Below are 25,355 nucleotides of genomic sequence, written 5' to 3' on the forward strand. Positions count from 1 at the left end.
TTTTTCTGTGTAGATCTGAATCTCTTAATCTTTGTGGGCCATTTCTCCAGCCTGTCAATTTAAACTCTCGTTATGGCCCCTTACATCCCCACATACTCACACCTCTTCATCATTTACATTTATCCAGAGGATATAACCTGAATTAAAAAAAAAAAAAAAAAAGTTGGGGGGGAGGGGAAATAGGAAAAAAAAATCACCAGTGTGAGGTAATGATCAACTCTGCTGTGCCCAGGAGCAGCCATGAACATGATTTCCGTGGAGCTCCAAACAGTGCCTACAGCACAGGGCAGGATGAGGCCAGGGCCCCCAGCAGCGACACCGCAGCTTTGGCTGAGGAAAGGAGCCAGCAGCCCACCTTTGCAGGAAGCCTCTGGTGTGCTGGATGCTTCTGGGCAGGGCTGTGCTTCCCTGAGGTTCCTACTACCCACAAGTCCAGATGCCTGGGTTGAGAGCCCCCTAGACCTTTCCACCACTGCTCGGGTGTCTTCCATTCATGCTGACTTTCCAACAGCTTCCCTTCAGTATCGAGGACATTACCTTTCCAAACTATAAAACCCACATACATACAAACACTGAAGTGCCCATGCTGCTGGAGAAAGCAGAACGACACAATATGTATAGAGCTTTCTCAATCCCTTTGCCCAGCAACCATCTTTCCATTCATGTGCTAAGAGGAAAGTGCAGTTTTGCCTTCATTGGTTGCTCCTTATTTTAAGAATCAAGTCACTTATTTCTCTTTTAATTAATTTACCAAAAAACTAGAGGCATGCAGCCTGCCAGTCCAGCCCAGAGCAGACAGAAAGACCAACCAGGAGCACACACCTGGAACCCTATGGCCTCCAGCACTCAGGGCAGCCAAGTACATCCCTCACCATGCCCAGAGAGACCTGCTGTGGGTGGGCTTTGCACCCCAGCTCTGCTCAGAGACTCTTGACTCACACCAGCTTCTGTGTGCTGCGTCAGGAAAGTCACATTTCCTCCCCCAGAGCAGCCTTGTCCATATGCTTGAGGTTCAGGTTCATTCCCTGAAAGCTGTTCCCTACACACTGTCACTGCAGAGCACCTCTTTGCATTACTGCCTCAGAGGGCGCGTCTCACCCAGAGCCAACCAATTCCTACTGTGGTGGCCAGGATCTCAGCAACAGGGAAGGAAGCACAGGGGAAACAAGCTGGAGCCTGGTAGGCAGCTTCTGCCACTCCACTCGACCCATATCGCAGGTGGGGCCTGCCACAGACCCTTGCCTGACGTACATCTACACAGCAGGCTGCCACAGCTTCGACTGGGGTGAAGAGAAGCACTGCAGACATCCTCTTGCCACAGTCAGTGAAAGAAGGAAGCCTTCACTGGTTTTTCCATGCATGTATTTATTATGAAATCAAATAGTTATAGGCAATTAGAATAGTTTCTACAATAATAAAGTTTAATACTTTAAATGACTTGTGAAAATTCCACACATCTTTAAGCATTTAATTTAACGTTTCCATTGCTTCTTGAGATGAGTCTTCTTACACAACACAATAAAAACTAAAATGTTTCTGTATTCTCCAGTGCTGCAATGTACAGCTTCATGTACTGCATTCTTCATTCTCACATGAACATGCTGTGTGTGCATCAACAGTATCCTGCATGTCCTCTGACTTCTGGTCGAACTTCATCTGTTTGTCAGCCAGGCTCGTAGCTGAATCTGATGATTAACAAGAAATGGAAAGCAAGCAGCATGCTTTAGAAGCAGTTTTGCAAGGTATGGCATTTACCATGCACTCATCATTAATTAAACCAGGCTTGGCTTCTCCTTGCTGTCATCCATATTTATACTCGGCTAAGTCAAGCTGAGATGTTCCAGGAAAATCACTTACTTAATAAGTCATTTCTACATTGGAAACCAGTTCTTCCATGTAGAATTTTATTAAGAATACATTTAGAAAAAGAAATTGTGGTCTTAAAGGAAAACACACTTTGAAAACACACACAAACATATAATCAATATGATCTATACCTATCTAATCTAATCTGTTTGATATGCAATATCTCTACAATATAGTTGTAGAAGGGATATGTTGAGTATCGCCACACCTGCGGGCAGGAATCCTGTTCACACCTGCCCTTCTGTGGCCTAAATCAGCTCAGGAAAACAGGATTATGCCCAAAGGCAGTGATAAGTGAAAACATACAGGATGAGGATCACTGTTTCAAGGTGTGGAACACAATCCTGAATTATCACATGCTGCAATACAGCCGAGTCACATGTTGACTGTGCTCTTACCCTCTCCTTACAGTGTTAGATTCAAAGATCATGAAGAGGAGATCAGTTTAGATTTTAAATGCCACTGCCATGACGAGCAGTAAAATTACAACAATTACAATTACAAAATTACAATTTCTGCGGGCTTACCAGCTGGGAGGCAGTGGAAACCAACAGTGACTGGAGTTGTCTTGGTAGCTGAGCATCCCTTCATACAGCGCAGCACAGGCTCTGTTGAGTAGCACTTGGAATCAACACCCGCAAGCTGAACCGTCTTCTCAAGCTTCACGAATGAGCGATGCAGTTTACAAGCTGTAACAGAATCACTGATGGTAGTTTATGTTCTTACGTGCAAAATGTTCAAATCTCCCCAGACTGACCCATCTGCCAACCTGCAAGCAAATTGCTTCTATAAAGACTGAATGTTGATCATAAGCAAAGCAGCACTGCATCACTGACTGATAAGCTTTTCAAATCAGCTAATTAGATATGGAGTTATTGAAAGTTAATTTCAACTGTAACTGGCTTAATTTCTAGATTAACGTGTAAAAACAGTCTGGAATACATTCCAATAAACATTTTGCAAAGTAAACTGGCTCACTGAATAGCCACCAAACCATATACAAAGGCTTTGAGTATTCATCAGTAGAAAGAGGAGAGGGGTGTTTCCAAACAAATGAAAACAATAACTGAAGAATTACACCATTACCACCATCATTCAGACTCAAAACTGCTGCAGAGAGAGCAAATATCACTGCTGCCAGCTGGTAATACTGGTCCCATTTTGGATTCCCAGGACAAGTTACAAGTGTGTGAGTAGCTAAGTGAACCACGTCTAAGCTTTAATCTCAGTATGTCAGTCATTTTCACCATATGCTGGAGGAGGGAAACACAGAGTGCTGCAACTAGCAATAGGATGAATTTTGTTGTGTGCACACCTATGAACTGCATATACATCTAAAGCAAGTATGATGCCAGTATTCTTTACGAAGACACATAGAAGAATGACAGTTGATATACAGATGGACATGTGAAAGTCATCTCCAGGTAACAGTAAGTCCTTCCCATCAGGTTCACAAAGGCAATGTGCTTGTTCTCCTCCCTTCTCCATGGGATGCTGTTGTATCATAACCTCAGCTGAGGGAATGGAGCACACTGTAAGATCCTAATCTACTGAAACTCTTAAAATACAGCCCTTTTATTTTTTCATTCATTTCAACTATGTAATTAAGTCACTGGAGCTACTTGTGTGCTCAAATGTTTGACAGGTTGCACTGGTTCGAAACTCAGGTGGTGAGCCATAGTAATTACTAATCCCCATCTGCTTTTTTGGTGGATCAAATGTTGGCTGGAAAGTTATATTTGCTTACACCAAAATATTCTAAGTGAATTTATTTTCTTATTTTTTTTATTTAACCTTCTTCTTCTTCTTAGTTTTCACTTCAAAACAGTGGTTTCATTTCAGCTTGATTAATTTCAACCGATTGGGTTTATTTTGGATTTGACTAACTTCTAATTTCTTATTCCTTTCTAAGCTGAAAAATATTGGTTATATTTAATATAACTGAAGAGTGAGACCTTCACAAATGTTTTTCCCAATGTATTTACAGATTTAACATTTTCTAAACAATACTAAATTAAATTAATCATAGTTTTCATACTTCCTTTACAGGGCGCTTCTTCCAAGATCCAAGAATGACCAAAGCTCACAGCATCTTTTGCTAGATATCCATTGGGCATCCGATACTCCTGTTGACATTCTGCATCATATTTTCCACAGATTCCACATGTTTTCCCTGCCATCCATAAGGCAACTTGAATCTTCAAGAAAAGAATAGTAAAAAACATTTCAAATTTAAAACAAACAAACACAACAACAGTGTGGAACAGATTTTTGCTATGTATGTACCTTTCAGTATCATAACATATCATAGAGCAGCTTGGGTTGGAAGGGACCTCAAAGATCATCTAGTTCCAGCATGGCAACGCACAAACATATAAATGCTTTCCTTCTGTGCTAAGAACTCACACATCCCTCACAGTCAGATGCCAAACTCCCATGATGCTGTGGTGCACTTAGCTCCGTTGCAGCCTTTAAAACCTGCTGTGCCTGGCTAGCTTATTAAGTAATTATTAGTTTTGACTATTATTCTGAAGCTTCTGTGTGGTTGATGTTTTCCAGTAGGTGATAGTTGCAGCACGATAATATTGGTTTTCTTACATTTCTGTTTCCCATTTTTCTAGTACAGCCTTTCAAACATGGACAGAAGCTGAAAACTCTTTCTTCTTGCAGATACACTGCTGACTCAAACTATGTATGTTCACAGGCCCACTTTCCAGCACACACACTTGCTGCAAGAGTAAATCAGTATTGGTGAAGTATTCTTGGATGTCCTATTAAGAAACACAGAGAAGGACTCTGCAGCACTGGCTGCATTATCTTCTTTTACATTCCTTTTTCTGGCGGGGGGAGATGGGGCAGGGCCTGGACAGATTTAGCTTTGCTACCGCACAGTACTGCACTCATACTTAAAGATTTAAGGAGATCCTGCAGAAATAAGTCATCTAGATTTATGAAGAGGAAACTATACCGAGAATGTTTGTCCATCGAAGTACAATTTATCGATACCGAAGGCTGGGGCAACAAGTACAAGCCCTTGTTTTTCATTGTGAATCCACAGAGAAGCACCTAGAGGAAAAAAAAATATAAATAATAATTTTAAAAAGAAAAAAACACTTCAAGCAGACCCAAACTGTCTCTTTTAATAGAGGAAAAAGTAGCTATCATATTTTTTAAAAATGCTCTTTTGCCTCTTTTGCTTTGAATTGCTCACTAGTTCTCAAGAAGAATAGACTTAAAAAAAATGAAGAAGAGTGTACACAAGAATAACAAGTGTTTGTAAAAAGCTGGAAAATAATTATAATTATCACAGGTTTACTTGTTTTTCTTGGGGTTAATAGCATATCATATTTATTCCTAGAAAGGCTTACAGAGCTGCTTATAATACCTGTGTAGTTGTGCAGCTATTCAAAACTCTGACTACACTGCATTGGAGTAAGAAAGTACAAAAACAACACAATTGTCATTGGGGACATTTTTAGCACAATTACTGCTCACTAAGTACATAATAATTAGGGCAGAGCGCTGCACTGGCAGATGCTAACCCAATTTCAGCAAGATTTATCCTGAATCCTGTACCACAGATACAGTCAGGAAGCATCTGCAGTGTGCATTCCTCCAGCTGTGTAGCAGAGAATGAAACAATGTCCTCCTGTGTCCTTTTACAGAAAAAATATCCCTGCTTGGAAATAAGAAAGCAGCCTAGTTTTCCTGTACATGCACAGTTCTCTGTGCAGACTTCAGAATGCTAGCCAGATGTATACCTATGAAGCAAAATGAGAACATCTTGTATTCTACAAGGGTAGTGAAGGTTTTATCAAGCAAGGTTTTATTCCATAACTTATACACTTCTCCAATTTGGAGTTCTGGTGGGAGACACAGCAATATACGAAACAGTAGTTACACTTTACTTTGCTTGGCCACCTCGAGTGTTTCATGCTCTAATTGATCTTTGTAAACATTCACGTGCAAGCAAGTAACATGCAAATTCTTAACTAACAACCTGACAGCAAAGGGCATAAATACTTACAGAATACAAACTTGTGGAAGATCTTTCATACAATTCTTTTGTCTACTCCTCTTTTTCCTAACATACACATGAAAATGAAAACAAGGCAATGCTGTGCCACTTACCAGCAGATATGAGGGAAATGTTGGCTGCGGGGCTCTCGGCCCCGTCCACCAGCAGTTTCACCTGTCCGTTCACAGGATGCATGTCAATTTCGCTGTTAAAAGAAGAGAGTTTTTATCCTGCTTGTATCACATTTATACACATACACTAACCAAGTGATTTTCTTGCTCACTAAATATCACTGGCACAACATAAGCACATTCCAACTGTTTAAATTACATCAGTGCATTCCTGCCACCTAAATGCAAATAACATCATAGGCATCATGTTCAGTGTGCATAGCAAGTAAATAAGGAAAACGCTGAAAACCCATGGGCTGCTGAACAAAGCTGAGGAAAGCTTAGATCCAAGCTCCTCTCCCACCCAATGTGGACAATGCAGTCCGTCACGCGATGGCAGCTGGCAGAAGTTACTTACTGACTGCCAATCTTGATGTTGATGGCTTTAAGGTTTGTAGCTTCTTCAGCACTTTTCATCATCACCAGGAACTTAAGGTCAGAGCTGCAATCCTGAGCCAAGATGTGATAGCAGCTCGCTGGCATCGAGTAGTTGAACTTGACTTCATTAAATGTTGTGATCTTGTTGTGCGAAACTGAGCAGCGAGCTGGTTAAATAAAATGCCAGTGAATATTTGCTTTTCTGTTAAGAAAACCCGTTAGAGGACATGTTGTATTTTTAGTGCTATGTTATTTCACGGTTATTTTGTTTTTTTTTTTTTTTTCTCTATATGATACTTTTGTATAGGCTATAGGGACTTTTTGCCACCAGCCATCCATAACTTCTAAAAAAATGCATGAAAAACACAGTCCTCTGTCTAACAAAATAATTGCCAGAAAGTTTATGTTACCACTTCAGATAATTGTCAGTCTTGATTTCCCTGAAATGCTTTCTCTATATATGCACAATATTCTCTCTCAGTTGAACCATCCCTGCACTATTGCATTCCATTTCCTAATAGACTGGAGACAAATAATCCAAGAAAAAAAACTAAAATTCAGAAGATGTTCAAATTAATTCCAGAAACTGAGGACATCCTGCTTCTGAACCTGATCCAACTCTGACCTTTCAAATTCTCGAGCACTGCAGAGGGGGCTTCAGCAAAGACATTCCAGATGGGAGGCTGCAGCTCTGAAGCTGGGATCCTCGGACCCACAGGAAGCGATAGAGGAAGCCTCATGGCTTCTTGATAGAGGGTCATCTGAAAAAGAATTTGCAAGCACTGTAAAAGTGTAGTTGTACCAAGTATTCACAACAAACAGCTCAGATAACCTTTTCTCCTATATGGAAATCAATTTCAATCTCTTCTGCCTCGGTTGACAAAGAATTTTTGTGAAATTATGAACTGTGTTCATCTGACTCACTGTGCACGAGATTTTGCTTCTGTTTGCAATTTTCTTTCATGGTATGGGTCATAATTCAGTTAGTGTTTATGACAGAATATATTACTTGCTTTTCAAATGTGTTTATGTGAACACTTAGGGAGCTCCCACAGCTGGAAATGCATCTCTTCAAGAATACCCACCATACTCTTTTTGCAAGAATGAAACCACTGTATGAATATTCTTTGATGAAGTATAAAAAGATGGAACACTCGTAAGAGCTGCTTTCATCATTTACACCCAAACTGATGCTTACTTTGCTTAGCTTTTCCTTCTAAGAACTGGCCCCGTACAATTAAACAACACCAACAATCTCACTTTTCTATGAGGAAAACATAGGAGAGCAATGACAGCATTTCATATTTACATCAGGCAGCTTGACAACAATATCACATGTCCTCGGAGAAGTTAGAGCCACGACCATCCTGGCTTGTCGAGAAGGATTCTTGCCCATTCTCTCAGAGAAACCCAGCATAAATGCAGCCCCGGGGACAAACTTGTAAAACCTTCAAAAAGGAAAGATCTGGTGAAACAGAGAGGCAAAAAGAGGCCTCATCCAAACCAGGCAGCCTCAAATTTGTGCAGAAGTGGCATACAGGTTCTTCAGGATCGCTGGCCACATCCCCATAACCACTCCCTGCTTTACTGATCAGTGTTCAGAGAAAGAACCTGTTCCCTGGTTTTCAGTATGACCAGCAGAAGGTATTACTGTACACAGGATGGTGGTATCTCCCATTCAGGTTTTGCGTCCAAGGGCAATACTCAGCTCACAGAATTCAAAAACAGCTAGTACTTTATTCCCCAGAACCTCGTGGGTGGAGAGCGATTTTTCACATTTGACCAGTATCATAAACAAATGCCACTAAAGGTTAAAACCTCACCATTCAACCATCGATCTGACACTCGAAGGAACTTTGGGCCACTCCAGCTTCACTTGTGCAGCAGGGTGCCCAGCAAACCGTCCAGTTACCAGCTCAGTAGAAACCCTGTAGTCCCGGCAATTCCGGCCCCATTTCAGGTAAGCCTACAATGGAGCGAAAAGTGGTCCATTGTTAAAAACATGGAACATTATTTTATTGCTATGTATGCGGTTGCATGCGACAATTTTTGAACCTTACCACTGCCTTGTGAGCATTGAGGACCGAAGCATCTGCACAGAGCTTCCACTTGCTTGAATCTGTGAGGTTTGTCACAAATACCTGCATCCGCGGCCTGACAGAGTCTGTATCAGCGTATACAACAAGCTGGAGGCCTCCTGTTTTCTTATTGTTACTAATGCCATGCAGAAAAGCAGCCAGCACTGGGGTTTTGATGTCACCCAGAAACTTAGGCTAAGAAGAAGGGAGACAGAGTTTGCAAAGAACAACATTACAAAGGAGCATTTTAAATGCAAGATCTAGCAAATAAAAAAACAAAACTACAAATATATAGCAGCGTATATACTGCACATATTCTCATGCATGTGCCTTAGCATGAGTGTGCCCCTGCAAGCACAAAAGGATCTCATCACTATATTTGAGAATTTGTGCCATTTACTGAACTACACCATGCTCACCATTAAATGACTGAACCATGAAAAGCATGTAGGGGATCTACAATGTGTGTCTCACTCTTCACTGATATTCAAAACTTGATAATTTAGTGTTTCTCTGTTCCCATTGCCCTAGCTGCACAATTGCTGCAAATGCACAGCCACTCTGCCACTCTTCCAAGCTGTCAAAAGTCACTAGAAATGATGCAACTAACCCAGGAAGCAGCTCGGGATGTGTCATGGCTGGATCTGGTAGAGGAGTATCTGCTGGTAACTCTGTCACCTGGGAGTTTTCTTTTGGGGAACTGAAGGAAGAAAACACATCATGACCATGAAGGTAATTTAAAATCACACTTGAAGAAACTGCACTAGGCAGTGCTGCAGAATATCCTTTGCTATGGAGCTTATTACTGAGATGAGTCTCAGAAGAATTACCACAGCTGATTTGGTGTTATCAGTACTGCAGTTTCCCTCAGCAAAGACAACAAGTGGACTTCAAGGTTTTAATTTAGCTCATAAAAGATTCCAAACTCAATTAACTAAGAATGAAAAACTCACCTCTTGTCTGTGTGCTGATCTAAAGCGATACTGATAAATCTCATGACGCCCCTTTGAAAATAATAACAAGGAGATGAAAAGCCTTGGAAGAAAAGAAATGCTGCAATTGTATTCAATTCTGAGCACTGGGAACTCAGTCAGAATTTTAGTAACTATCATTCATGCATAGTTCTGTACGCTTAGTTATAAGCACATAATGCAGTAGTCAAAATGGTTGAAATGGTTTATATATAAAGCATTAATGTTCCTACTGTAAAATAAAGATATAAACAAGCAATTTGTATAGACAGAAAGCAATACATTGGTGAAACATGCTTCCCTGCCTACAACAATAGTTTCAGCAAACTTGTAGAAACTTTTGAGATGCTCTCAGGGACAGCTGAGCTGTAGCTTATTGACACTGCAGCTGTGTTTGCAGAATAGACGTTAAAACTTTATGTTGCTAATATTTACTGTGTCAATAACTTGATACAAAGCCAGCTGCCATGAGGAATTCAATTCACAAATACTATTAGCATCTTTCAATGTACTAAGAAATATTAGTTACCCATATTTTGGAATGCATGCTGCTGCTGCTGCTGCTGCTGCTGTGATCTTCCAGATGTCCTGAGTGATGCTCATGGCTGTGGTGACTCACTGACCTGCTGCTGCTGCTGCTGTCACTTAGACGCCCTGATTGATGGCTATGGCGACTCCTTGTCTTGCTGCTGCTGCTACTGCTCCTACTGCTCCTACTACTGCTACCGCTGCTGCCGCTCTTGCTGCTGCTACTGCTGCTGCTGCTGCTACTGCTGTCACTGCTCTTGCTGCTGCTGCTGCTGCTGCTACTGCTACTGCTGCTGCTGCTACTGCTGTCACTGCTCTTGCTACTGCTGCTGCTGCTACTGCTGTCACTGCTCTTGCTGCTGCTACTGCTGCTGCTGCTTGCATCTTTGTTTCTAGCTTGCTTTACTTGATCATTCTCCTCTTCATCCATAGGCTTTTTACGATTAGGGGAGGAGGCAGAAGATGAGGAAGAAGAGGTGGCAGTTGAGAAGGCAGAAGATGAGCTGGAGGAAGTTTTTGCATTGGGCTCTGTCCCAAGCTCTGCTAGCATAGCATTTCCTTTCTTAGATGGCCGACTTTTCGGGTGCCGTGTTTTGTTTGCAACCTGCAAAATAATTCATAGGAAATTATAAGAGGGGAGAAACATCTGTTTCTGTATTTACAATGTGAAAAATCTGTGGGTGTCAGACAAGCTGCTCACCACAGCCTTTCCTGCCCCACCATGGAAGCTCACTCTTCCTCTCCAAAATGTGCCCCAGCAAGGAAGACCAGCTCCAGCTGGACGCACCTCTCAGGTCAGTCTGTCCAGATGTGACATGGGCTGACAGCACTGGCACCTTTTGAAGCAACCCCATCCTGGATTTCCCATGCCAGTTTTCCACCCTAGCCTTCAAATCCTTTATGGCTTTATTTACTGGAAAATATCCTCCGCTTGCAGGCTCCAAGTCTCTTACCTTGAACACATTTTCAATGCCTAGAATCCTCTTCAGTTTAGCTTGAATGTCCTCATATGGAGATGATTCATCCTCTTCCTCAGACTCTGAGTTTACCTCATTAATTATTTTGGAAGCTGCTCTAGATCCTGCCTGAATCTCCAGCTGAATTTTGTCCATATCAGCATCTGTAGGAACTGCACACAAATTGCACAGATTAAAAAGTTATACCGCTTCAAGGGGCACTAACAAACCTAATAAGAAAAGGCTTGTGCTCAGTATTGTACCTGGCATCAAAACTATTTTAGCTTCATGTTCTCCAATTAATCTGTGCAAATATGTATTCTTTATGAAACTGGCATCTCTCGACCTTCTGGAAAAGCAGAGCTGGCAGCCAAGACGATGCATTTTGAGGCAAATATCTCGTTCATGCGTTCTTTTTCCTGTGCCATGGTGAAGATCTTCTTGAGAACCATGGGACTGTTTCCTTGGCATGCTGTCAGGCTCTTGCTGTAGTGGAGATGAGCATGTGAATGCCACTGGGAGCATATCGTAGGCAAGAGTAAAACTGCAGGTATAGGTAGCACATGAGGGGTAAGTGTAATCATGCAAGCAAAAAGGAATAGGTTACCATTGTTAAACGTTCCCTGGAAGCTCTCTCTGATGTTTGGAAAGGTTCTTCCATGATTTTTAATGGAGCATCTCCCGGAAGAATTGAGGTCCTCTTTTCAGCACCTAGTTCTCCTATGTTCCTTGATACAGCAAAAGCCTTATGTCTGTGAAAATATACATAGAAAGTGGTAAACCCATGTATTTGGATTAAACAAATTATTGTCCTGCCTCTGTCAAGTGTTATGACAGAAGTATGTTCTTTGAACATGGGAACTCTATATGCAACTGTTAGCATAAATATTGTTTAGAACAATTAAGATGTCACGAGGAACATCACAGTTTTCAAAGCATAGGTAAATTTAAATAAATTTCCAAAATGAGAGACATAAAAAATAAAAATTAAATGTAATAAAAATATTTTAAAAATAAGAATTAGTAAAATAATAAGTAAATTAAAATAAAAATTAAGCTCCTAAATATTTGAGGCATCTTCTGACTTTCAACTCCCTTATTTTTCTTTGCCCTTTATTCTAAATGTTATTTACACATAGCTTGTCTAGAAACTTCCATAAAATGTCAGTGAATCATGAACTTCATAAGATTTCCACAACACAAATTATCCTGAAGTAATGCCATCATACCTTCCAACCACTATCTCAGTTTCCTCACGGCATGGGTTTGTTTCAATCTTAATATTTTTCAATTTCACATCTATCTTGGCATCAAACTTCATTGGCATTCTTGTCTGGACCTCGCCTTGAATTTCAACAGCATGTTGAAAGTATTCTGTGTTGACACCCATCGTTGCAACTGTATGCACATATAAACTGAAATAGAGTGAAATAGAGTGATGTGGTTGTATGCAAGAAAGGTGTTCGTTTTTACGTTGAGTTCTCTGTCATATTAAAAAAAAAAAAAAGAAATAGAAAACTTCCATCTATAATTAAGGCATAAGAAATCTGCCATACCTGGGGTTTAAGTCAGACCGAATCTGCATGGTGGATTCAAGCAACTGAGAAAGTCTAAAGTCTCCAGTTAAAGGTGGAGTCATCTTTCCATCAACTGCAAAAGACAGAACAGCATTTTAAAATGTAAGTGTAAGCAAGATGCAGTTTTCAGGAAGAGGTAATATTTTCTCTTCATACAGTGAAAGGTATTTGAGATAAAAGGTCTTTTTTTCAAATCTGAAAGAGAAAAAAATATACAGAAAACTTGCTCTGTGTTCAGGTGCTTCGGCCTCCAACCGTTTCTGTGCTGCTGCCGGGCTTTGCACTGAGCACAGAATGTCAGGCGCAGCCTCAAACGTGCCAAGGAGAAAAAGCCTTTCGGGCTCGCTCTGCTTCAACTTCGGCAGCCAAGGATGCAGTTGGCATCCACTACCACAAGGGCACGCTGCCGATTCACCATCAGCTTGTCCTCCCCGGCCCTTTTCTGCAAAGCTGCCGCCGCCTGGGCAATAGCCAGCCTGCGCACGCACGGGGTTACGTTGTCCCTTAGCCACGGATTCAGCACCGTCCTGCCAGGCCATCCCTCCAACCTGTCACCAGGAGCGGCAGCCTGACCCCCCAGCACATTGACAACTCTCACTGCTTTCATGTGTGTCCAGCTTCTTTTTCAATACCTTCACTACCTCTCCTCCTGTATTTTAAGACGCTACAAAAATCACGTCTTTTTGTTAGGTTGTTTGTTTTCCTACATCTTTCCCCAGCCTCTCTTAGCCTGTCCCTCCCACCTGCTAGCGCAGCAGACCTCGTGCTTCCCAACCCACCACTGACTGCAGCTCGTGCCAGGGCAGTGGTGTAGGACCCGTACTCCAGCGGCAGGCCAAGGCAGCTGGGAACCACGTATCGCAGCTCTCCCATCCACACTGGCTGCGTCCACTGCCCTGCGATGCCGTTGCGGATCTGGCTGGTGATTCTCTTCATTGCCGTGTTTCGATCAGCAGGTTCCACTACAGTCTGCCAGGGGACAGAGGTCCAAGGGGTGAGGAAATGAAAGGACAGTGGTGTTAAGCCTGGCAAAGAGAAGTAGGGGGCCCTGATACCTTCATGGCCTGTTGCAAGACTTCCTTGTTGATGTTGACGAAGGCCACTTCTTGTCCAAGTATTTTCAAGTAGGCTGAGATCAAGGGGGTTTCTGTTGGCAGCTCTTTCCATCCCAGCAGCTAGGGAACAGATCAGGAAACAAGTGAAGTTCCTTAATGCAATGCTTTACAAATGGCAGTTTAGCAAGGCAATGGCAACTATTACTGACCAACCCAGCCTTCTTTTGCCCCTCATATTTCCTTGGTATTCTATTAACAGTGTAGTGTTGCAAGTTTAGACGTCCTCTCTATCACTGTGATGTTCCCTATCCACTGTTCACTTATTTAGAGTGAAAGAACTTTAATACAGAGGAGCAAGGCCATTTGTACTGTTAAACTCAGTTTGAAAGCACTGCACCAAATCATAGTTTCTCTCGGAGATAAGGAGAATTTCTTATAAACTACGCTGGGAAAATGGAGGAAGGAGAAAACCTGCCAGGCATGGGTGATCTTTGTACTGTGACATCTACCTTCCCCTCATCTCACTGCTCCTTCTGCAGTCATATCTGAAGTGGGAAGGAAGTGGGGCTGCAGCAAGACTTGCAGAAGATATCACAGATATTACAGGAGGAATATCTCCTGCAGTCTCACTGCAGATCCCTCTTCTGCAGACATACTCAAACTGACTGCTGGTGGGTAATATACCCTCTGAGATGAGCTTATCTTTCACAGTAAGCATCACTAAATATCCCCTCATGTAACACATGCATTATACTACTAAAAACACCTACAGCCTTTCCAAGTTCCTTTATCTTCTTGTATGTGGGATATTCAGCAAATGGAATGTTTCTTTTCATTATGACATCTGTGAGGCCTTCTGCTCGGATGCCAACCTACAAAAACAGTGTGAGAAGGAATAGTCTGAAACATACTTACAGAGTGGAAACTTAGGAGACAAATTTTGATATGAAAATTGTTCTATTTGCCTTATTACTAATTTAAGTAAATATTTACCTCTATCAGATCAGCCACTGAACCTGCAGAATTTGCCATCAATTTGGAAATTATTGCTGATGGGAACATAGTTCCTGGACTGTTCATAACAAAGATTTCTCCAGCAGCACCAAATCTATAGTTATCTGGGGTGGAAGCAAACAAAAGACCATTTTTCTAACCATTTTACTCATAATTCAAGACTGTGTTTCTGCAGCTTTTTCAGTTACTGACTCTAAGATACATCACTGCATAACTTTTAATTGTTCAGGTTCAAATTAATAAATACTTATTCCTGTTCTTTTAAATATTTAACTGCCACACTTAGTTCAATTTCTTATCCAAATGCAGAATCTTTTACAGAATGACAGGAGGCTGGAGCAGCAGGGAAATTAAACCAGAAAACAATAGAACAAGAGAGACCATTGAACTGACCTTAAGTATGCTAAGTATGTATTTCTGTAGCAAAAGGAGAAAGCTTCTACCATAGGTGTAAGAAGAAATAGATTTATTTTTCAATAAGAAATAAACTAAACATTTCAGAAACCAATCCTAGCAAGCATCTTACAGAATCTCTTTTTGCAGAGAGCAGCAGCTCTAAGGGGAAAAACTTTTCTAGACGCAAACCACACAGGCACTGACAATTTGCATTCCTCCAAAGGATTTGGGAACCCTTACAAAGGGATTTCTAAAGCCACTGAAATGCTTTACTCACCAAAGTAACTGCCTGCTCGAAAGGCCTTGCTGTACCGATAGCTCAGCGTGTCCAGTTTGGGAGCTAGCAGCTTAAGGGCAATGTTGCAAGCTGAAGATCTAAACAAAGAAAGGTAATATATCCAGAAAGAAGCTACACTCTATCAGAATAAGAAAATGAATTCAGTTTGATGGCATATGCAGAAAACAGTGCACTTGATCCTTGTCTCTACTTACATGTTGTACATAAACGGCAATCTGCTCTTTGACAAAGACTTCATGTGGGAATATACAAAACTGGCCACTTGCAAATTGCTTTCCTTCATTGCCACGTTAGCTATCGTCGTGATCAAAGCAAGGGCAGGCCTTGTCTCAAAGATAACAGCACAAGCCATCATTCGCACCTCAGGGGGAAGCGATTGGTCTGCAAGGATCTGAATGAGATAGCCCTGCACCTGAAGAGAGGAAACACATTGTTGGGAATTACCAAAGACTGTCTGACTGGAGTCTGTATCATATAACACCTCTAGCTATCTATACTATCTGAAAGGCCAAAGCCTTTCCTACACTGGCCATGCAAGTTAATGGAAGGTCACTCACTCAACTTCAGAGAAAGGTCTGACAGAAACAGCCCTATGGCAGTGTTTTGCCTGAGAAGTCAACAGAAGGTCTCTCTCTCTCCTCCCGATTCTTGAGGAAGATTAAATTATCCACTTCTAGGTGGCTAAATTTCTACCATACATAACAAACATCAGACTTAATTAGTTATATCGGTTGACTTCAGAAACAGTGCTTATATCTTGGAAATTTCCTACTGCACAATATTTATTATGTATTACCAGAAAACATTAGCTGAAATGTACGCTTGTATTCTGTTGTTCTTAAAAATAAGCAAACATAATGAAACCACAGATTTGATGCTATTGAATTAATTACCCTCAGAGTATACATTTTCTTTCTTCAGTTCCTTAAGTAAAGAAATTCCTGATAGATGCTACTTACTGTTTTGGGATCCTTCCAAGCTATCTTTCTCAAGGCCATGATGGCATCTATCTGAATGTGGATTGGGATATCAGAAGCACTGGATGAAGACATTGGAAGGAACTTCAGGACACGCTTTAAGCTGGCTGGTTCTCCCATGTTGCCAATGCACTTCAGAGCTAATTTCATTTTGTCTTCACGGCCCCTGCTGATTGCTTCATCTGCAAGGTCATGGATGGGCTATGGACAACAAAGCACAGTTCAACCTTTTCCACCTAATGTATATATATACATTGTCCATAGCATTCCCCATATCCAGTAAAAAGCCTATCACAATAAAGTAAATGGTTCCAATAAAAGCACCCAGTGATGACTGTAGGAAAAAAGAAAAAAAAAAAAGATGTGAAAGCTGCGTTTTCAGTGATGAAATTATTGTCTAATTTAGTAAAATGATTTATTGCCTTTGTTCTTACGGAGGCCAATGAAATGTGTATTTGTCTAATTGATTGATAGTTAATAAAAAAATGTCCAGTTGACATTTTCATACCAGCTCCAAAAAGAGTTAAGCCAAAGTAGTGTACATTAACAACCTATTGGGAACAACCCACCTGAAGAGCTTCTTTAGGACATGCTGAGGTCTGAGAACAGTATCTGTTGACTACAGAACTATATCCCAAGCAGGCCACTTGCTGAAGCATAGGATTTTTCTGAATTCGAGAGCTGGTCATTAAATCCTGTGGGGAGAAAAAAAGAAAAGGAAAATAAATAAATAAAATTAAAATGAGCATTTAAAACAGTGCTTGGCATAGGTTTCAGAGAAGGAAAATCATCACAGCTTATCTAGGAGGAGTAATTTCAGAATGATTGTTGTTCGCATCAAAACAAATTAAGTCAGCTTATAGACATTTCATTAGCAAGCTTCACTTAGGACCTTAGTTCCACACTGGTTTCAACATAAATAAACACAAATATTAGTTTATGGACTAACGGTGAACATCAATTAATAAATAGAACATCTTTAGAACAGAGTGTGTCTCAGTTACATTAACAAAGCACTGTCAGTTAATATATTTTGCTTCCTGCTTATGAAGAGGAATACTGACTAGAGATAGGAAAAAATCCTGTTCAGTATAAATGATTTTGCTATTCTATTCACCATACAAACAAAGAAAGATTTGCCCGTAGGAGGCAAGACACATTAGCCCAGCATACTAAAATGGTACTATTTCTCTATGTTAAGAGAGAAGGGCTCTTCTATCACTATAGCAAAATGAAGACGCATTATCTTCTCAAAAATGTCAAAATAAGAGAAAAAATCATGCATCAGCATTTGTGCAAAATTGGTATACGTGATGGGAGAACCCACGCTAGTGAACTTTACAATCAGAAGTTGCCATCAATTAACATTCTTTTTGTTATCAAATTGGAAAGATTTATGTGGATTTACTCACTGCTGCTAGTGGAAGTGTGTGTTCATCAGCTTTCATCAAATGGAGAGTCAAAGAAACAGTTAGAAGGGTCTGAATGTAGTTGAGGTCGTCATTGCGAATTCTGGTCTTGAGGAATTTTAGTGCTTCGGTGGTGCCACTCACAGAAACTGCACTCAGGAGCCATCGCCTGAAAGCATATTAGAAAAAGAAGTCTAGCTCTCAGGTCTCCAGAAATGAAAAATTTCTTAGCAGGTCACACAATGAAATACCTGTAACGAGGTTTATCTGAAACTTGTCTCCAGACAGACTCAAGAGCGTCAACACTTGCTATCCGGCAAAGCTGGACCAGCTCTAAGAATCTGTATGCAACATCGTCATGGAAATCTTGTTGGTTATTCAGGACTATGTGCTGCAGTGTTTCTACTATCTGTACAACACAAGAGAGAGAAGGGACGTGTAATTAAACCCCTTGATATTTCTGATCATATTTGGTCGCTCTTGATTTTCAATTAGGAGAGTGATTCAAAGACCTAAAAATTCCATACCCGTTGCTCAGGGTTTTTTGTCTTGATCAGCTGAAGTGGCATCTGTGGCAGTACAGCTGGGAAGTGGTAGCGAAGGCTGCCATAGCTCTGCATGGGGATGTCTGGGGCACTGCCCCGCTCACTTCTCACCTCCAGCAAGGTGAGCTGCTGTCTGTCAAGGGACAGAGAGGAATAAAAAGGTGTCGTAAAGTATGTGTACTTACAGCTTTACCCAACTGCTGCTGGGCTTATGTCTCTTCTCATTTCAACCGGGGGTGAAAGGGACCACAGAACTTGCAATTATTCTCACTTAGAGAAGCAGCCCTGCATCCCACCTACCTTGCTTCCATGACAGCCACCCCAGTGGGCTCACTGAATGGGGAGATCTGATACACCTGCTGAGATGCAACCTCTGTGATCAGCGTGCCGCTGTCTGACTGCTTCAGCTTGTAGGAGAAAGCAGCAGTCCCTTTGGTGAGCCTTTCCTTCTAGAGAAGCACAGAGAGACCACAGAGTGAATGGAGCAGATGGCTCATGTTACTCATCTTTTCCATCTGCTTGGTGTGAGGAAGGTCTTCCCATGTCTCACATACCATCATGTCCACGGGGCAGGGATAGATGTAAGCCATCCCAACACTTTTTTGCACCTTTTCCTGGCAATTATTCGAGTCCACGGTTTTGGTAACAGATACTCGGCTATTCTTTCTGTCTTCCTGGATGACGTACCTTGTGTGGCAAACACCTCCAATTCCAGCCTGAAAGGATCAGGAGAAGGAAAGAGACCTGAGAACTGTATCAGGATTTCCCCAAAGAAGAGCAATCTTTGAAGAATCAGTAGGAGGGTAAGGATACACTGAGCCACGTTTTGGCTGAAGACAAATTGGATAAGGATTCACTGAACTATGTTTTGAAAGCTGTTACCCATTGCTCACAATTAATCCTACTCAACTAAAAAACAACACAAACACATGAAATAGACATATTTTAAGTTCGGTCAAGGAACTCAGAAAAAGTAATCAACTAATTAATACAAAAAATGAACAAATAAAATTGATCATGTTGCTGCAGCAGAGAAGCTATGTAACAAACACGTTCATAGCTAATGGCTCCTTTTTGATGAAGGCATTGCATTTTAAACAAAGCAATTTAAGAAATGTCTTTAAAGAATTCCAGTAAAAGTAATTCCTTCAACACGTTCACATGTATTTTCTATGTGAATGAAAAATAACAGTTTTTCAATATGTATGCTTGAAAGGAGATTCAAATAAAGAGAAACATGAATGAAGAGCACCTAGAACGCATTCTTCCAGCAAAGTTGTTTTAGAAATGAAATGGGAAACACAAACCTCTTGTAATTCATAGACATTCTGTGATTTTTTAATGGTTATCTGCAACATGTTCAGTATTCCTCTCACTATGTTAACACACAGATCTGGGCAGTCTTCTGGGGCATAAATGCTTCCAACCCGTCCACTGCTGTATTCAAATTTGAAGGGCCGGGTGAAACACGATGAGACCACTTGGGTGATTTTGGAAGATCGAGTGAATGGATCCCTGGGCCAGACCCCATTGTATTCCTCCACTTGTGGAGAACGGACCTGAGAGGAAATTAAAAATAGATATTGATGTGAATAAAATTACGTTGGTACTAAAAGTGTGAACAGATTGGAAGAAACTGACCTAATCACTAGTTGTCTACTCCTTCCTTCCAAATTTAGGCTTAGATATCCATGTAGGAGTTGATTCTTTGATTCTTCTATCTGTTGCTTACTTTGTAAAATCGGTACGAGTCATGGGGCTCAATATTGCTCTTTTGTGGTAGAGAAGCAGTTAACACGTCCTTGTTAACTCTTGGGAAGATTGTGAGCAGTTTAGTCACATTAACTACATGGGGGAAAATATCATTCAGAAAGTAATATAATAGCATTTCAAATAAGTCAAATGAAATTCCCTCCATTTTACTAAAGCCTTAAACTACAATAGCTGTGCCACAATCTGCTTTAGACTAAATTTAACATTTACAAAGTAAAATTATTCTAATTCTAACTCCCCCCAAAATATTCTTAGAATGTTTTAATTTAATTCTTTCCCCTCTCAAAATGCTTATTGTTTTGACTAAACAAGCTACCATATTTGATCCATTGTTGTGAATTGATTAAACCAACACTTCTTCATTCATTTGCTCGTTTCCTTTTATGTACAGAAACACGGGGGAAATCAGAAGCAATTTTACTGACTCTGTTGACGTTACTGCAAGTTGAGCACACTTTGGGGCACTTAACACAACAATTTCAAGATGAAGACAACAGTGAGAAGTACAATCCCTAACTCATAATTTTAGTATCTTACCATCGTTAACGACAGAAGTTCTACAGCTCTTCTAAAACCCCTGAGAGATTTCCTTTTTGATGCCTTCCACACTTTTTCCCAAGTGTGTAAACACAATCTATGCTCATTAATTACCTGCATGACCTTACATCTGTGTGGCTGCATTTTACATACCCAAGTCCTTTCTCCCCACAGGACTTGGAAAAATTTGTTGAAAATTGAATAAAATCTTAAAATCAGAGGAAGCTTAAGTGCCTTAAGTTAGAAATAAACATTTTGTAACAGAATCCCTGGTACTGACACCTCTACTTTGCATACGAGAAGCCCCTGCTACAAATAATTTTCACAACAAGCACACGTAAGCAATTGGATGGTAAATCACTCCTCAATTTTGAAACTTCAGTTTGCAAACCTTCCTGAAACCTACAGTGCTAAGTTACCAATTCTGTTCCCATAGGCCTTCTTAGAACACAGGTGATCAAAACACAAGTAAATGAACATGACTTAAATTCAGTACTGGTTGGTATGTTTGGAACAGGATGTGGTCAGTACCTTGAGGAGGTAAGCATTCTCTGATAGCCCGCTGATCTCTAGCTTGCTGCTCAAGCGCACACCAGCTTTGCCCAAACTTCTTTCTTGAAGCCCATTCAACATAAAACCTTCATAGCTGTACAGGTAACTCTTCCTGCTACTGAATCCTGGGTCTGTGGGGAATAACAGCCATTTATACAAAAGCTGTAAGCATATTCTAATGAATAGACATATAACAAAGTCACCAAATTGATAGGTAAAAATGTACTTACCAATGTCTAACTTCTGGCTGCCTACAAAAAGAGATAGAAAAACCACATGAGTTATATCTGGTCTAAACCCAGTTGTTGTCAGTGAACTCAAGGAAATAGCAGGGAAGAAGAATGAAGAAGGGATGCATAAGCTTACCCACAAGGGTGAGCACTAGTGCCAGTATGATCCCCCTCATAGCGAAGGTGAATAGGGCTCTGCCAGGCACGGCGAGACTTTTATGGAAGAATGTTCAAGAACACGTGGCTGTTTTCTGCTGAATTCTCAAGTTTTTTATCAGTTTATGTAAACACTTCTCTTTCTGCAATCATAACTTCTCTTCACAGGGAGTAAAGAAAATCAAGTATTACTTTGGCATCTCTGATAAAAAACCTTTGTCTGATTGAGCAGAAGTTTCAATGTTTCACTATAAAACACTCCTACTTCAGCATTTACAATAAATTTAAAATAGATGTGTTACTTGCTTTCCTAGATTGGGTCATGGCTGGCTGCTGATACATGGTCCTGCCACAGATGAGATTGGTTTCGCCCAGGTTATGTTGACCTGGCATCTGACCCAAGTTGTTATCTAGCTGATAATAACCCAATTAGCAGTCAGTGTCACCTACATTGACTGTGCGCTCCCTCTTCTCTTAGCTTTGGTTTATGGCCATTTCTGTAGGCCAGAGACTAAGCTAGATAAACCTTTGCTATTTATGTATTCATATGTGCACCGACACGCATGATTTAACGAGGCTACTGAGAAACAACATACGGAATCTATGTATTTATTGAAGTCACAGGATCAATGTGTCCTTTTCAGCTCCGGTCATACTGACCAGGAATATTTTTAAATGAACAAAAGTTTCATAATCATTCTGTAAATATTTTATCTTCCAAAGTAAATAGCAGCAAAATGTGAACAATTAAAATCTGCACAGATTCTCAGCAGCAAGGCAAGAGGGACAGAAGTGCAGGTCAGCTAGAACTTTCGCATTCACTACAGAACTAAATACAAAATGCAGCCAAGTACCTGAATTGATGCAGGCTTGCAGCCAACTTCATCACTAACGGTGATTTGTATTGGTAACACAAGAACACATTCACAGAATTGTCTGTTCAGTTCACAAAATCGCCCAGAGCAGCCTGGGGCCCTGGGTAGCCTGGTTTGGTATTAAATGGGGAGGTTGGTGTCCCTGCCTGTGGCAGGGGGGTTGGAGATTCATGATCCTTGAGATCCCTTCCAACCCAGGCCATTCTGTTATTCTATTCTAGAAGCGTCAGGAGCATGAGAACAGCTCATCGTGTACCCTCAGAAATGGGAGATAAAGAATGAATTAAGAGAATCAATGGGTTCTTGTCAACCCTACAAAAAAGTTAGTCCTCCAAAGCAAGCTGGGTGGCAGTTAAATCAACAAGAACAAGGGCACATGATCTTCTGCACTGGAGGATGTTTTTGGAGGCACAGCTTCCAGCAATAAATTGTGATCTTCAAATCACATGAAAACACTCAGTTATATTCTAATTCAAAATCTATGACATATTCGTTCTTTGGTTACTTTCTGTTCCCACAATAGGACTTACCACAGCAAAGTGTACTGTGGCAAAGTGTTTTTATGACAACAACGCAGTACATTTTCTATTTCAGTAGTTGCTAGTAACTGCTCTTTCTGGATTGTCAGTCCCACAGCTGTTGACTTTTTCAACTGCATTTCATCTGGACTTCAATTCCACTTGGAGTTCTCCTACCTCTGTTTTGGGAACTGCTACAGAATTCACATCAGAAGACTACACTGTTGTTGCAGGGATTCACAATCAATTTATGCTCAAGCAGTCAAGTGTAATTTGTGCCTCAGTTGGTAAACTGTTCACAACAGTGCATGGCCAGCCCTTCTCTATATTTGTAACTGATTTTATTTTTTATAGTTGACCCTTTCTTTATAACAAAGTTATATGTTGTATTAAGTTGTAAGCCTTGCACAAATAAAAGAAATCCAAAGCTACTAACAAAAACCTGAATAAAGGAATATGAGTACAATGCCAATGTGAAAAGTAAAACATAGCATACATTGTGGACTCATGCTTTAACTAAACTGCAGATTTGATAGGAACAGCGAACACAAGAGACCAGACATATTGGAACAGATAATAAGTAAACTCAAACAATTTGAATGCTTCTTTCAAGGATCAGTTTTTGGATCCACTACAACTTCCTTTCATTCTTTGTCACTTACTTGCCTCCCAGATTAAATTGGTGGGAGTGATGGTAAAGAAGTAAGCATGTCTCACCCACAAAAGCTTCATGGTAACTCCAAATTAAAAAAAGAAAGAAAAAACAAGTGCACACAAGTAGTAGAATTCAATGCACACAGCATTCTCCTTGTCCTGGAAACCCAGAAATATTTTCCATTCAAAAATAACCTGTTTACATTGGCATTATTTGGAGATTTATTAAGTAGTTTCCTTGGCCCAGTTAAAGTATATATACACCATAACCTCTGAGAAGAACAAGAATATGGTCTGTGTTTTTTCACACATGTAGGAATGTATTTGTCCTGCTGCATCTACATAGAGCAAATCTGCAGCAGCTACTAGAAGCAGTACTTCAAACGTGGAAGGGGGCTGTTTTGGAGGGAAAAAAATTCATAAGCAAAGCTTTCATTTATTTTTTTAATTTTTTTTTTTTTTTTTGCTGTGCAGTCTGCAAAAGCTATTTTGTATCATTCTCAGAGAAAGAAAATAAATGAAAAGCTTAACAAAAGTAAACTAAACCTGGAAAATAACTTCTACCCAATTAAGCTTGAATTTATGGTAGAAACACATTCCCATTATGTAGATCGAAAAAGAAGTCTAGATAACAGCACACAAAGCATGTTATATTTAACGACGTTGTGAAATAAAACAGAGAATGTAAGAGCACCATTCATCTTTTCAATATCACCCACAGGTGTACTGTACATGTCATCTTCACTAGCACTCTCTCTTAAGTAGGCCACTTGCCCCGTTGTCCCAGATAGACGCCTCTGTGTAGTGACACACCTGCACAGCATTCATGGGAGCAGTCTCCCCCTCTGCTCCTCAACAGTCTCTGATTAAGTAGGCTCCAGAAGTTCTAATGCTTCACCATGGTGGAAACAACGTCACCACAATACCATCCAGGTGATCTGCAACACTCACACCATTATCAGCAGCAGCTGCACACTTAGAAGCTTCCTCATCACTGCACAGAGTAATCCAAAAACTCTAGGCAGTGCTCTCCTTCTTTACAGAGAAGGAACTGACCCTGTACCCAGGCCCATGAGGCTAGCTCAGGACTCAACTGCACACATACTTCTAGCACAGTTTGATTCTACCATACAAACATTCAATTAAATTTCCACTTCTATGATATGAGTCACAGAGAGAAAAAAAAAGTTAGTACAATGTAACGTGTTTCCTAATCGTTCAATAGGCACAACAGATTAAATAAGTGAATATATTATTTTGCTCTTCAAAATTATTATCCTAAAAGTGATCATTGAGAAAAATTGCTTTGTAGAATAGTCCAAGCATGCAGCAAGAACATGTTTAAGTGCCTCCAGAAAACATTAGAGAGCAATAACCTCAGGACAGCAGCAGCCCCTAGTGGCATCCTCAACTCACAGTGGCACGTGTCAACTATGGATTTACAGATCTTGAGTAAACTGGTTTCAAAATAAGAATCTTGCAAGTAAATTCTCTCTTCAAATCATAGAAAATCGTGAGTTGGAAGAGATTCAGAAGGATTGAGCCCATCTCCTGCCTCATCACAGGATTACCAAAACTCAAACTGTTGTCTGAGAGCACTGTTCAAATACTACTTGAACTCCAACAGTTGATGTTATGACAGTGCCCCGGGAAGCCTGTTCCAGCACCCAACTTCCTTTCTGGTGAGGCACCTTCTCCTCATACTCAGCCTGTACCTGCCTTTACACAGCTTCATGCTGTTATCAATATGTATTTTAAATTTTTCAGCTAATGTCTAATTTTAGACACAGGTTTTTATTCTTTCATGACTAATATTTATGCAAG

The 25,355-nt window shown here is 40.6% G+C and overlaps 1 protein-coding gene across 1 annotated transcript; it reads right to left on the bottom strand.

Annotated features, from left to right (window-relative positions):
* Positions 1-1,360: 1,360 nt before the first annotated feature.
* LOC128072577 (vitellogenin-2) lies at positions 1,361-25,074 on the bottom strand. Its single transcript, XM_052666498.1, has 35 exons — positions 21,465-25,074; positions 21,329-21,349; positions 21,078-21,229; positions 19,544-19,795; positions 18,791-18,952; positions 18,537-18,685; positions 18,219-18,369; positions 17,943-18,100; positions 17,695-17,860; positions 16,852-16,977; positions 16,265-16,483; positions 15,500-15,717; positions 15,285-15,382; positions 14,591-14,715; positions 14,368-14,469; positions 13,598-13,717; positions 13,322-13,511; positions 12,522-12,615; positions 12,195-12,380; positions 11,573-11,717; positions 11,229-11,451; positions 10,963-11,138; positions 10,011-10,613; positions 9,464-9,514; positions 9,121-9,210; positions 8,493-8,705; positions 8,256-8,398; positions 7,742-7,880; positions 7,058-7,193; positions 6,413-6,599; positions 5,998-6,089; positions 4,835-4,932; positions 3,905-4,064; positions 2,394-2,555; positions 1,361-1,685 (listed from the first exon to the last, which is right to left on the bottom strand). The coding sequence occupies exons 1-35, from the start codon at positions 21,502-21,504 to the stop codon at positions 1,567-1,569; spliced, it is 5,466 nt and encodes a 1,821-aa protein (XP_052522458.1). The 5' UTR covers positions 21,505-25,074; the 3' UTR covers positions 1,361-1,566.
* Positions 25,075-25,355: the final 281 nt, after the last annotated feature.

This window comes from Tympanuchus pallidicinctus, unplaced genomic scaffold (assembly GCF_026119805.1).
Source record: "Tympanuchus pallidicinctus isolate F22 unplaced genomic scaffold, pur_lepc_1.0 scaffold7, whole genome shotgun sequence".
Taxonomy (NCBI): domain Eukaryota; kingdom Metazoa; phylum Chordata; class Aves; order Galliformes; family Phasianidae; genus Tympanuchus; species Tympanuchus pallidicinctus.

Excerpts from the sequence above, each read along its gene's own strand:
- LOC128072577 (XM_052666498.1), bottom strand. The coding sequence starts at position 21,504 with ATGAGGGGGATCATACTGGCACTAGTGCTCACCCTTGTGG. Across the intron at positions 11,718-12,194 it reads ACTGAGATAGTGGTTGGAAG|ACATAAGGCTTTTGCTGTAT; the intron begins GTATGATGGCAT and ends ATATTTTCACAG. Across the intron at positions 10,614-10,962 it reads GCATTGAAAATGTGTTCAAG|GTTGCAAACAAAACACGGCA; the intron begins GTAAGAGACTTG and ends ATTATTTTGCAG.